Below are 13,773 nucleotides of genomic sequence, written 5' to 3' on the forward strand. Positions count from 1 at the left end.
AAAAGTTATCTGGCCTGGCTAATACATATCACAAGGAAAAAACAAGTAACACATGTAAAAGCCACAGTGGCAATAGGGTAATGAAGATGTTCAGTAATATTCCATATGTTGGTAGATGAATAAATACTCAACTCAACTCATAAATTCTATGTGTAATATTTCACTGGTTTCCAAAGTCTCAATATTATGAAGAACAGTTTATCTTTCAAGACATATTTATGATTTGCAAATAAATCCATGCAAACTTGTAGAGGACATTTATCACCAATCTCCTATTGTTATATTGTCTTATTTGTCAATTCCTAACATAAGACGCAAATATCAACAACATTCAGCATTCTAATGAGAAGAACAATCACTTGCAAGTTAATCCATGACAAACATATTAAGAACAAGAGATGTGTTTGTCAGACACACAATGTCCCCTATTGCGCCGCTTTGAAGCCATAAATTTGACCTATTGCGCCGCTTTGAAGCCATAAATTTGACCTTTGACCTTGAAGGATGATCTTGACCTTTAGCCACTCAAAACGTGCAGCTCCGTGAGATACACATGCACAAGTTGATATCTTCAATATTCAAAAAGTTATGACCAAACTTTAATGAAGGTTAAAGTTTTAGGAACGAAAAATACAATGATATATGACCTTTGACCTTGAAGGATGACCTTGACCTTGACTTTCGCCACTCAAAATGTGCAGCTCCATGAGATACACATGCATGCCAAATATGAAGTTGCTATCTTCAATATTGCAAAAGTTATAAAACTTTAACCAAGGTTAAAGTTTTGTGACACACACATACAATGACTGACTGACTGACTGACACAATGACAGACAGACAGGCCAAAAACAATATACCCCCGATCTTTCGATCCGGGGGCATAAAAACAATCACTTACCAGAAGGTCCATGACAAACTTGTTAAGGAAGGTGACCTTAAGCTTCCCTATGGTGACCTTCACCATCATGTCGACATTGTTCATGTCCTCGTACCTCACTCCCTCTGTGTTGTTGTTGTAGAGGGCAAGGTTCAAGGTCAACACCTCTGACCCCTCAATCTCCAGAATCTGTCAAGATCAAACAAAATTACATGATTCAAGGTCAAACAAATCTGACACATCAATAGCGATGATCTTTCAAAGTTAAACAAAATGGTAAGTTTCAATGTCAAAATAGAGGAAAATGTTCAAGATCAAACATGAGAAAGGTTTACAATTAAATAAGAGAGCATGATTCAAGTGAAACACCTGACCTCTCCTTCTACAGGATCTTGCAATGACACATAATAAGGAAAGTTTCAATGTAAAACAAGAGGTCAATGTTATGGGTCAAAACCTCTCTCCCTGGTCTTGTTAACAAATGCGCTTCAAAAAACAACAACAGTCTGTCTTGACAAACTCATATAAAGCTATTAAAATGAGCCACGCTTTGTGAAAAGGGGGCTTAATGCATGTGCATACAGTGTTGTCCCAGTTTAGCCTGTGCAGTCTTCACGGGCTTGTCAAGGACACTTTCCGCCTAAACTGTAATTTTGCTAAGAAGATACTTTCTTTTAACAGAAAATATCATAAAAGCAGAAAGTGTCGTCCCTGATTACCCTGTGCAGACTGCATAGGCCTATCTGGGTTGGCACTTTACGCACATGCATTAAACCCCTTTTTCTCAGAGAATGGCTCAAATTAGTTTTTAACTGTTATAACAAACAAGATGCACCTACATTTGGGTAGAGAGTTAAGGGACTAGGATCACGAACAGAAATTCCCTTCAAGACTGCTGTAACAAGTGTCTGCCTCTCTTGTAATGTCACGTCTGCTTCGATACCTGTAGGAACATTCATTGTTAAAATCAAACTGTCTAGTTGACATGATAGTATTGTGAAAATGTGCATGAAAAGGGTGTGAAAAGTCATAATGATACATGAATTTGTAGTTTTGTGTTTACATATTTCAACAGGAGATTGCCAAGCAATATTGTCCCCTACTGGTGAAACTCCGCCAATGTCAGTATTAATTTTTTTTGTTGCCATAGCAACCACAATTTTTGACGTAGGAACGAAATAAATTGATGTGCATAATCTCCATATTACCATCTGTCCATATTTCAAGTTTCATGAAAAAAATATGAAGAACTTTTAAAGTTATCACAGGATCCAGAAAAGTGTGACTGACAGACTGACAGACAGACTGACACACAGAGCGCAAACCATAAGTACCCTCCGGTTTCACCGATAGGGGACAATAAAAACAGTATGGTGGGACAGTGGAAATGAAAAACGTGTTTTTGCATCTTTATGTATAGACAAACAAACTGGGATAAAGGACAGGACTGACCTATTTTTTTAATCATTCCGATGTATCATGATTTGCAGTATGGCATTTGGACAATATCTATGTACCCATTCAGAAACAAAAATGCAGAATGGATTAAATACCAACTCACCTCTGATTTTGACATCTGATATCAGTTTGGCCTGACTACACACTGTGACAGAGAACATCTTGAGGCCTGCTTTCACCTTCAGATCGATCACTTCAGGATCCTTCTTGTACACTGTCTCTGATATAAGGAGTGACAAAATTAAATTCATAAATTTTATATACATGTATTTATATATACTTGTATATAAATCACTTAACCCCAATATGCAATATTACAAACCAAATATTTCATCTCTTTGTTTGTTCCTACATACTTTTCTAACAATTTTCAGCCACTTCCTTAGTTTGTACTTAATTTTCATACCCTATTTCTTTGTTTCTACTAAATTTTGTTTGTCCCTTCAAAAAGTTTTCTTACTTTTCTCTTGTACTACCTTAGATGCTACATACTTTTTTTATCACATACTTAGTTTCACCTAACGTTTCACCTTACATTTTTTAGCATCTATATACTTTTATAACCCTCTTCCTTAGTTTTAACTCACTTTTCTTAGCCACCTCCTTAGTTTTCTCCTCTTCCTCTGCAGACTTCCAACCTGACGTTTTGTTCTCCAGCTCCTGAATCTCAGGGGTCTGCATTTACAGAACACACAATTGTCTTTAAAAACATGATATGGTTTTGGTAAATAATAACCTGTAGTAAACAAGATGTGGTTGTGAAACACAATGTCACCCACCCACCCATATATTTGACCTTTGACCTTGAAGGATGACCTTTCACCACCCAAATGTGCAGCTCCATGAGATACACATGCATGCCAAATATCAAGTCGCTATCTTCAATATTGCAACTGAGGAGCTGCGCCATGAGCGCATGATACGCCCGTCGTTCGCCAATGAAGTAGTAAGGTAATAAATAACCCTTTGAATCATTTTTTTACTTCAGTTTATTTGTATTTGAATACATGGTTTATTTTATAAGTACATGAGCATGGAGCGCCGTCTCCTTGACATTCATACCATATCTTTTTTTGAGTATATGTATGCATTTCTTTAGAGGATATGGAGTTGAAGTAAACCTGTTATAGATATTTTGACCAATAATAAAAGAGAAATGTAGATGGGTAAGTGGTAGTGTACAATCGGAATAGAAAAAAGCTCACCTTGTTCAATTTTTCAGGGATACTAAAAAAAAAAAAAAAAAAATCCATCAAGGATATTTGAGCTACAGTAGGACATTCAATGAAATCACGAAATTTTGACGAACAAAGTCCCATAACTCTGGAACGACAATTCAGAATTCCGTCAAAAACGAAAGGGGATCAGGGTTTATCAATATTAAGATTGTGTTAAAATTTGAAGAAAATCTGTCAAAGGATATTTGACGTAGCGTACGACATTAACAGACGGACGGACGGACGGCTACGGTAGGACATTCAATGAAATCACGAAATTTTGACGAACAAAGTCCCATAACTCTGGAACGACAATTCAGAATTCCGTCAAAAACGAAAGGGGATCAGGGTTTATCAATATTAAGATTGTGTTGAAATTTGAAAAAAATCCATCGAAGGATATTTGAGCTACAGTAGGACATTCAATGAAATCACGAAATTTTGACGAACAAAGTCCCATAACTCTGGAACGACAATTCAGAATTCCGTCAAAAACGAAAGGGGATCAGGGTTTATCAATATTAAGATTGTGTTAAAATTTGAAGAAAATCTGTCAAAGGATATTTGACGTAGCGTACGACATTAACAGACGGACGGACGGACGGACAGACGGACGGACGGACGGACGGACAGACGCGGGGTATACCATAATACGTCCCGTCATAGACGGGCGTATAAAAATTGACCTTTGACTTTGAAGGATGACCTTGACCTTTCACCTCTAAAATGTGCAGCTCCATGAGATACACATGCATGCCAAAAATCACGTTGTTATCTTCAATATTGCAAAAGTTATGGCCAATGTTAAAGTTTAATGCTAACAAAAAAACAAACCAACAAACCAACAGACATGGTAAAAAACAATATGTCCCCCAGTATAAACTGGGGAACATAAAAATTGTAAGATCGGTAGGTAAATAGTTTACAAGAGGGCCAAGATGGCCCTAGTTCGCTCACCTGAGAGGAGTCGGTTCATTCAATCTTTACCTAATGTCAAACTTGACCTAGATATAGACCAGACAAACATCGTGGACAAGTTCATCATTATTGAACCAAAACTCTGGCGTAGAGAGTGTTTTTGTTTTTATAAGATTTGAAATGGTGACCTATATTTTAAGTTGACCCCCCTTACCAAACATCAAACTTCGCTTACAAGGATTTTGTATAATATAATGAAATTTGGACAATCTAAGGGCAATAATTATGGCATTAATTTTATTAATTTTGCTCATCATCAAACTTGACTGAGATCTTTCAGCAACTTTGATAAAGAATGCGTGAGAAATGTGAATGCTAGAGTGTTTACAAACCAAATGTGGACGGACGGACAGCGGACAAAGACCAATCCTAAAAACTCACCTGAGCAATCAGGTGAGCTAAAGTGTTTCACCAATCTGAGCCATTTTCCAACTTGTCCAAGAAATCAATAAAACCAATGTATTGACTAAGTTTCACGATGATTGGGCAAAATATGTGACTTCTATAGTGTTCGATCACAAGGTTTCTCTACATACATATGTAGTCACATAAGGAAAACTGCCCCACCATGTTTATTGACCCATCGGGACCATTTGCAAACTCATCTGAGATATATATAAAACCAATCTTTTCACCAAGTTTCATGATGATTGGGCAAAAAATGTGACTTCTAGAGTGTTCACAAGCTTTTTTTACTATTATATAAATATAAGAAACCTGCCCCCCCCCCCCCCGGCAGCCATGTTATTCAACTGACCGGAACCATTTTCCAACTCAACTCTCGTATCAAGGAAACAAATGTTCTGACCAAATTTCATGAAAATTGGGCAAAAAATGTGACTTCTAGAGTGTTCACATGTTTTCACTATATATATTTATATATATAGAGAGAGAAAGAAAAATGCCCCGCCCACTGGCGGCCATGTTTTTTCACCGATCTCGACCATTTTCAAACTCGTCCAACATATCAATAAAACCAATGTTTTTATTAACTTTTATGATGATTGGGCCAAAATTGTAACTTCCAGAGTGTTTACAAGGTTTCTCTATAGCCAAATAAGGAAAACTGCCCCGCCCACTGGTAGCCATTTTTTTCAACGGACCGCAACCACTTTTGAACTCAACCAACATATCGTTAAGACAGATATTAAGACAAAGTTACATGAAGATTGGGCATTACATGTGACTTCTACAGTGTTTACAAGCTTTTTCTCTTTTTTTTCACCTAGTGACCTAGCTTTTGACCCAGCATGATCCAGTTTCAAACTCGATCGAGATATCATTGGGACAAATCTTCTGACCAAGTTTCATGAAGATCGGATAATAAATGTGGCCTCTAGAGTGTTTACGAACAAATGTGGATGGATGACGGACGGACCTCAGACGGACAGACGACAGACAAAGACCGGTCACAAAAGCTCACCTGAGCAATCAGGTGAGCTAAAAAAAACATCCAACCTGGAATAACAATTAACAGATAAATGATACACACAACTATTATTATTATGAAAACATTAATAATCGAAGGGGAGTGACTACTGCAATATTTAGAAGAGTTGTCTCGCATGTTACATGACCTTAAGTCATGATTGTTTAATGCCTTTTTACTATATAAATACAAGAAACCGTCAGAGACGGGTGATGCTCCCCAAAGGTTTTTTTCGTCACAATATTGCACTTTATATTCAGATTAAAGGAAACGTCTTGAGGGGCATAACTTTGGACAAAATATTACGATGGATGGTTTAGCAACTTGAAACTTTCAAAGGGCCATAACTCATCTAACCAGAACCCACTAATAACATTTGCATATCCTCAAGGTAGTTAAGCTTCCCATATAGCTTCATTGAAGTCCAGTAAGTAGTTGGGGAGAAATAGTCCTGACAAGAATTGCACTATATGTACAGTTTAAAGAAAATTTCAAAGGGCCATAACTCTGAAAAATCATCCAACCATAACCTGCGGATAATATGCACATCTCCTGTTGGTAGTGAAGCTTGCTATAAAGTTTCATTGAATTCCCGTGATAAGTTGCTGAGAAATAGCTCGGACAAGAATTGCACTATGTGTACAATGGAAAATTTCAAAGGGCCATAACTCTGTGAAAAATCATCCGACCATAACAGGCTAGTAATATGCACATCTCCTGTTGGTAGTGAAGCTTCCCATAAAGTTTCATTGAATTCCCGTAATAAGTTGCTGAGAAATAGCTCGGACAAGAATTGCACTATATTTACAATGGAAAATTTCAAAGGGCCATAACTCTGTGAAAAATCATCCGACCAGAACCGGCTGATAATATTCACATCTCCTCTTGGTAGTGGCGCTTCCCATAAAGTTTCATTGAATTCCGGTCATTAGTTGCTGAAAAATAGCCCAGACAAGAACTGCACTATATGTACAGTTAATGGAAAATTTCAAAGGGCCATAACTCTGTGAAAAATCATCCAACCAGAACCGGCTGACAATATGCACATCTCCTCTTCGTAGTGAAGCTTCCCATATAGTTTAATTGAATCTCGGTCATCAGTTGCTGAGAAATAGCCCGGACAAGAAGTGCACTATATTTACAGTTAATGAAAAATTTCAAAGGGCCATAACTCTGTGAAAAATCATCCGACCAGAACCAGCTGATAATATGCACATCTCCTCTTGGTAATGAAGCTTCCCATGAAGTTTAATTGAATTCCGGTCATTAGTTGCCGAGAAATAGCCCGGAAAAAATTGTGCACGAACGGACAGACACACGGACGGACAGACGTAGCGACGAATTTAAATCTTCCAACCAATTTTTTTTTGGGGGGGAGCATAATAAGGAAAACTGCCCTGTCCACCTGGCAACCATGTTTTTCAACAGACCAGAACCATTTTCAAACTTCACTCACGTATCTAGGAAACAAAAGTTCTGAGAAAATTTCATGAAAATTGGGCCAAAAATGTGACTTCTAGAGTGTTCCAATGTTTTCACTATATATATATATATAAGGAAAACTGCCCCGCCCACTGGCGGCCATATTTTTCAATGGACCGGAACCACTTTTGAACTCAACCAACATATCATTAAGACAAACACTTTGACAAAGTTAAATGAAGATTTGGCATTAAATGTGACTTGTACAGTGTTTACAAGTTTGTTTGTTTTTTGACCCAGTGACCTAGTTTTTGACCCGGCACGACCCAGTTTCGAACTCGACCGAGATTTCATTTGGACAAAGCTTCTGACCAAGTTTCATGAAGATCGGACAATAAATGTGACCTCAATAGTGTTTACGAACAAATGTTTCCGTACGGACGGAAGACGGGCAAAGACCAGTCACAAAAGCTCACCTGAGCAATCAGGTGAGCTAAAAACTAAAAGAAGAATTGAAAAAACGCCCGACAGTTGCACAATCCCTAGAAAATAAGGACCAAACTAAGTATATTTTTGACAGCTGATGCAGGCTGATTTACAGCTTTATTTTACAAGTACAAAAAGTACATTTCCAAAGTGATGACACCAAATCACTCTATTCGACCCCAGACATTTGTTACAACCAAGATTCAATGAATTGCACATTTTGTATGCATTTATAACGATTCAACATTTGTAACACAATACGTTGTCATAATTTGGAACAATTGATTTCAAAGATGAAGATCTCTAATCACTCATATTCTATTCAATCAGTAAAAGAGAAATGGAACCAGGCTAGAATACAAATATATGTATCGCGTCATGTGAAAACCTGACTTAATGACATTAACAACATTTGCACATGTTTTGCGCGCAAAAGTGGTTTGTATTTTGTTTAATTCAAAATGGATTTTCGGTGATATGGACCAAGAGCTAGATGTAAGTATATTTGCCATTTTCAGCTAAATCAATTGCTTATTATGGCACTGTCTTTATTTATTGCCTGCCTTTCTATAATTTACATAACTTATTACAACCCTATGCTTTGTCTGAGACAGCATTGACCTTGTCGAATAGGTTCAATTTTAATTTCCCAAAAAAATAAATACTAGTTTGGTGTTGTATTATAAAAAAAAATGTTACTAATAAAAGCATGCATTATGTTTTAAAGTGATACGACTTATTTAATTTATGATGGTTTAGTTAACTTGCTCTTATGTTCAGCCATTTTCGTTTTCTCTTTCACCACTGCAAAGTGTATGCCAGGGACGTAGCGATACGAACAAATAAAAACAAACTGTACAGCTTTAAAACACACATTGCTTAAACAAATTGCATGTTGTTATCAATACATGTTATTTTACTCTTTAGCAATATTTCATTTTTGGTATATTTTAACAGAAAAACTCATTCCATATGCAATTTACAACAACGATTTAACGTTATGTAAAAACAATTAGCTACGCTACCGAAACCCGTACTGTATTGCGTCATCCTGTTCAAGGCTTCTTAGAAATTTTCCTTACTTTGTTTTTGTTACGTCAGTGTTTATAAGTGTGGGAAGAATAACGCGTATAAACATATTTTTATATTCAAATTAAGGTAGAAGATAATCAGGAATATTTTAAGATGCAATTTATCAACCATGTGAATGCTGTGCTGTAATGTATGAAAATTGATAAAACACGAGGCCAATTAATAGAAATTGGAAGCTCAAATAGTCCAGTCAACAGCATAAATCAATAAGAAATAGTTTCATTTCCTTCTGTTTAATCGATCTAGATTTTCGTACGTTATTAATATGATAATAAATGTGTTTTCCATAAACACTTGATTCTGAAACATTGAAATCCCTAACTCTATTCGTGTAAACCAATCAAATTAAGAATTCTGGTAACAATTAATGCACTTAAATGCTCGCTGATGTTTAAACAAATGTGTTATACGTTATTTGATTTTGTTTAGGAACTCAAGGGTCTCTACTCTGAGCATTTTGGTAGAACACCGGTTTCCACCCTGTACGTGTCACAGACTCTTAGTGAATAATTATTGTGCACTTAATTTTTGTTGTACGGAAATTGGGATTGAGGAAGGATTGACAACTTTAAATTCTGAAACTATACGCACACTAGTTAATGTTGACAAAAAAATGCAGCCAGTTGCTTATTTTACAGGGCACGCTCGCAGCCACGTGGACAGTGGCTTTGCCGCCATTCAATTACGGTTTAGACGTTGCGATGTCAGTACGTTGCACACCTGTTGGACGTCGTGAATGATTCATCCAACTCCAACGCCTCCGTCCAATACCCCCAGTGGCAGTAGGAGGATTGGCGCGCTTTCCTGCAGCCAAAGTTCAGAGCGCTGCCGGGCATTCAGTATTGATTGTTTACACTTAATGTGCTGTATAGAGTCTTATATTTCGTATACTGATAAAAGCGCCACAAATAAATTATCAGTACATTATATTGACTTTTAATAATTATAATTGAATTGCAGAAAATATCAGTACTTCAGATTTGAACAATGGTGTCCTGGGTTTGTTTTCGCAAGGGAACAAGATGGATCAGAAGAGACGAAGATAATTTTGACATCAGAATACGGTTTCGTCGCATTGGAGAGACCGCGCACGCTCACAGCTGCAGGGTTGTCGGAGCAGCGTCGCTCTTACCTGACGAAGATGGTCTCCCCCTACGTGTCCGCTGTGCATCGTGATGTGTTAGTGCATCAGGAAAATTGTGATGTTTGATAAGAACACACTTCAACATACTCAACTTGGAGTATTAAGAAATAAATGTCTCAAAAAAATAATCGTGGAAGTGGATATTGTTGTGTTTCACCACTTCATTTGCTTTTATTAACTTATCATTTTTGTATTTAAATGGTATAGTTATATATCTATATGTTACCGATTGTTACTTATGAGCAGTTGAAATGCTTTATTAAACAGAAAACACCAAAATATTAACTTGCGAAACAATGTTATGAACGCCGAAAATATGCGACGTCAACGACGTCGTATTAAAGAAATCATTTCGTTAGTGTGGTATTAAAGAATGAAATTCCGCATAGTATTTGTTCTATCATCATCAAAAGAGTGGCAGATTTGAAACCAGGAGAAAAAAATCTGTAAGAAAATGATAACAAGAGGGCCAAGATGGCCCTAGTTCGCTCACCTGAGAGGAGTCAGTTCATTCAATCTTTACCAAATGTCAAACTTGACCTAGATATTGTCCAGACAAACATCCTGGTCAAGTTTCATCATTATTTCATCTGCGAGTCATGATCAATGTACCTATGAAGTTTCATGATTCTAGGCGTAAGCATTCTCGAGTTATCATCCGGAAACCATTTTTCTAAGTTGAGTCACCGTGACCTTGACAGCCATTTGACATTGTGACCTGAAAATCAATAGGGGTCATCTGCACGTCATGATCAATGTACCTATGAAGTTTTATGATCCTAGGCTTAAGCGTTCTTGAGTTATCATCCGGAAGCAATTTTACTATTTCAGGTCATCCTGACCTTTGACCTAGTGACCGGAAAATCAATAGGGGTTATCTGCGAGTCATGATGAATGTATCTATGAAGTTTCATGATCCTAGGCATAAGCGTTCTTGAGTTATCATCCGGAAACCATTTTACTATTTCGGGTCATCGTGACCTTGACCTTTGACCTAGTGACCTGAAAATCAATAGGGGTCATCTGCGAGTCATGCTCAATGTACCTTTGAAGTTTCATGATCCTTGGCATAAGCGCTCTTTAGTTATCATCCGGAAACTATCTAGTGGACGGACGGACCGACATGAGCAAAACAATATACCCCCTCTTCTTCAAAGGAGGGGGGGGGGGGCATAATGAGAAAACTGCCCCCCCCCCCCCCCCAGCAGCCATGTTATTCAACTGACCGGAACCATTTTTGAACTCAACTCTCGTATCAAGGAAACAAATGTTCTGAGCAAATTTCATGAAAATTGGGCCAAAAATGTGACATCTCCTTTGTTCACATGTTTTCACTATATACATATAGAGAAAAATGCCCCGCCCACTGGCGGCCATGTTTATTTACCGATCACGACCATTTTCAAAATCATCCGAGATATCAATAAAACCAATGTTTTGACCAACGTTCATGATGATTGGGCAAAAATTGTAACTTCTAAAGTGTTTACAAGGTTTCTCTATAGCCAAATAGGGAAAACTGCCACTATATAAATATAGAGAAAAATGCCCCGCCCACTAGCGGCCATGTTTTTTCACCGATATCGACCATTTTCGAACTCGTCTAAGACATCAATTGAAACAATGTTTTGACCAACTTTCATGATGATTGGGCAAAAATTGTGACTTCTAGAGTGTTTACAAGGTTTCTCTATAGCCAAATAAGGAAAACTGCCCCGCCTATTGGCGGCCATGTTTTTCAACAGATCGGAACCACTTTTGAACTCAACCAAGATATCATTAAGACAAACATTTTGACAAAGTTACATGAAGGGCATGAAATGTGACTTCTACAGTGTTTACAAGGTTTTTCTTTTTTTTTAACCTTGTGAACTAGTTTTTGACCCGGCACAACCCAGTTTCGAACTCGGCCGAGATTTCATTGGAAAAAAGCTGCTGACCAAGTTTCATAAAGATGGGACAAGAAATTTGGCCTCTAGAGTGTTTACGAGCAAATGTTAAAGGACGGACAGAAGGACATACGACAGACAAAGACCGGTCACAAAAGCTCACCTGAGCAATCAGGTGAGCTAAAAAGTAAAAATCGAAAAAAAAATCATTAAGGCAGGTTTTCACATGACGCGATACATATACATTTACATTCAATGACTCAGCAAAAAAAAAGTCAAACAGAAAATCTGTTACTCATACTTATGAGCAAATTACATGGATAAAATCATTATCAATCAAAACTGTATGAACAATATTTACATGCAATGAGTAAGCAACAAACCAAGGGCACATAGAAAGTGTCTTGGTAAAATGTGTGGGCAACGTCTCTGCAAAAACTATCAGATCCAAGATGGTCATCTTGTGCATAATTAGCTCATGGGTAAAGACATAGACAATAAAAAAAAAATATTTACCCGCAATGACTCGGCAAAAACTATCAGATCCAAGATGGCCTCCTGGTGAAGAAGTAGTTCAAGGGCAGAGAACTCAACATTAAGGGACTGTTCTGTCTTCTTGTATGTCGTGGCAAAATCTGGGGCATCCACATTTGCCTGCATATAGAATGAACAAACACTGACACTGAACATACCTTCCAACCTGACATTTTGTTATTTCTAACCTGACATTTTATTTCTAACCTGACAATTAGTTGTTTCGAAACTGACAATAACTTGACTATGACAAAAATGTGGCTTTTACAGTGTTTGCAAGATTTAAACTATAGAAATGTAAGGAAAACTGACCCACCCTAGAAACAGGCTTAAATTTGACTTCACGAAAGCTGACCAACAGAAAATTTGAGATACCAAACAAAATGCTCTTTTTGTTGAAGAGTGATTAGTTCTTAATCATAATAACTGTTGCTATGGACACGCATTTCAAACTGACCTTGAGAAAGCTGACCAGAAGCAGATTGGAGTGACCTGTGGCAGATCTTGGAGTGTTCACCAGGTTTATCACAGATTTGTCAGCAAGTTCTGTAACAAAAACATTGAACTTATTTAACTTGATGTTGCGCTGAGATGGCAAAAATTCTCAAGTTATCAAATCTCTCATGTTATGGAAGTTTCTTTGCTGTAATATAATTGAGCCGCGCTCTGTGAAAAGGGGGCTTAATGCATGTGCGTAAAGTGTTGTCCCAGTTTAGCCTGTGCAGTCCATACAGGCTAATTAGGGACAACACTTTCTGCTTGTATGATATTTTCTGTTTAAAGAAAGTCTCTTCTTAGCAAAAATCCCGTTTAGGCGGAAAGTGTCGTCCCTAATTAGCCTGTGTGGTCGGCACAAGCAACTCTGGGACGTCACTTTACGCACATGCATTAAACCCCCTTTTCACAGAGCATGGCCCAACTATATAATCACAAAATTCATAAGTCATCACAGTAGTTACTTGTAGTTTGCTACATGAATACAAGGTTAAATGATGATTAGTCTACTATCAATGTAAACAAGGGACAAAATTGTCACAAAACCAGGTTTTCATTGTGAAAAAAAATCTGATAAAGGGAGAAAACTCAAACTGAACTTTTGAAATGAACAAACAAAATTAACCCCCTTTGTAAGTTTGTTTTAAAAAAAAAAATCTATTTTTAGTCGTTGCGACCTTGACATTGGAGATATTGACGTGATTCTTTCGTGCAACACACCGTCCCATGATGGTGAACAAATGTGCCAA

The 13,773-nt window shown here is 37.3% G+C and overlaps 1 protein-coding gene across 1 annotated transcript in view; it reads right to left on the minus strand.

Moving 5' to 3' along the window:
- The window catches only part of LOC127867202 (intermembrane lipid transfer protein VPS13A-like), a 150,758-nt gene that overhangs the window by 90,061 nt on the left and 46,924 nt on the right, over positions 1 to 13,773 (minus strand). Inside the window, exons 27-32 of the mRNA XM_052408246.1 lie at positions 12,987 to 13,075; positions 12,512 to 12,649; positions 2,926 to 3,013; positions 2,442 to 2,558; positions 1,720 to 1,823; positions 902 to 1,069 (exon numbers count right to left, since the gene is read on the minus strand). Coding sequence (XP_052264206.1) covers positions 902 to 1,069; positions 1,720 to 1,823; positions 2,442 to 2,558; positions 2,926 to 3,013; positions 12,512 to 12,649; positions 12,987 to 13,075 — 704 coding nt within the window. The remainder of the gene's footprint in view (positions 1 to 901; positions 1,070 to 1,719; positions 1,824 to 2,441; positions 2,559 to 2,925; positions 3,014 to 12,511; positions 12,650 to 12,986; positions 13,076 to 13,773) is intronic.

Source organism: Dreissena polymorpha, chromosome 2, assembly GCF_020536995.1.
Source record: "Dreissena polymorpha isolate Duluth1 chromosome 2, UMN_Dpol_1.0, whole genome shotgun sequence".
In the NCBI taxonomy this organism is placed as follows: Eukaryota; Metazoa; Mollusca; class Bivalvia; order Myida; family Dreissenidae; genus Dreissena; species Dreissena polymorpha.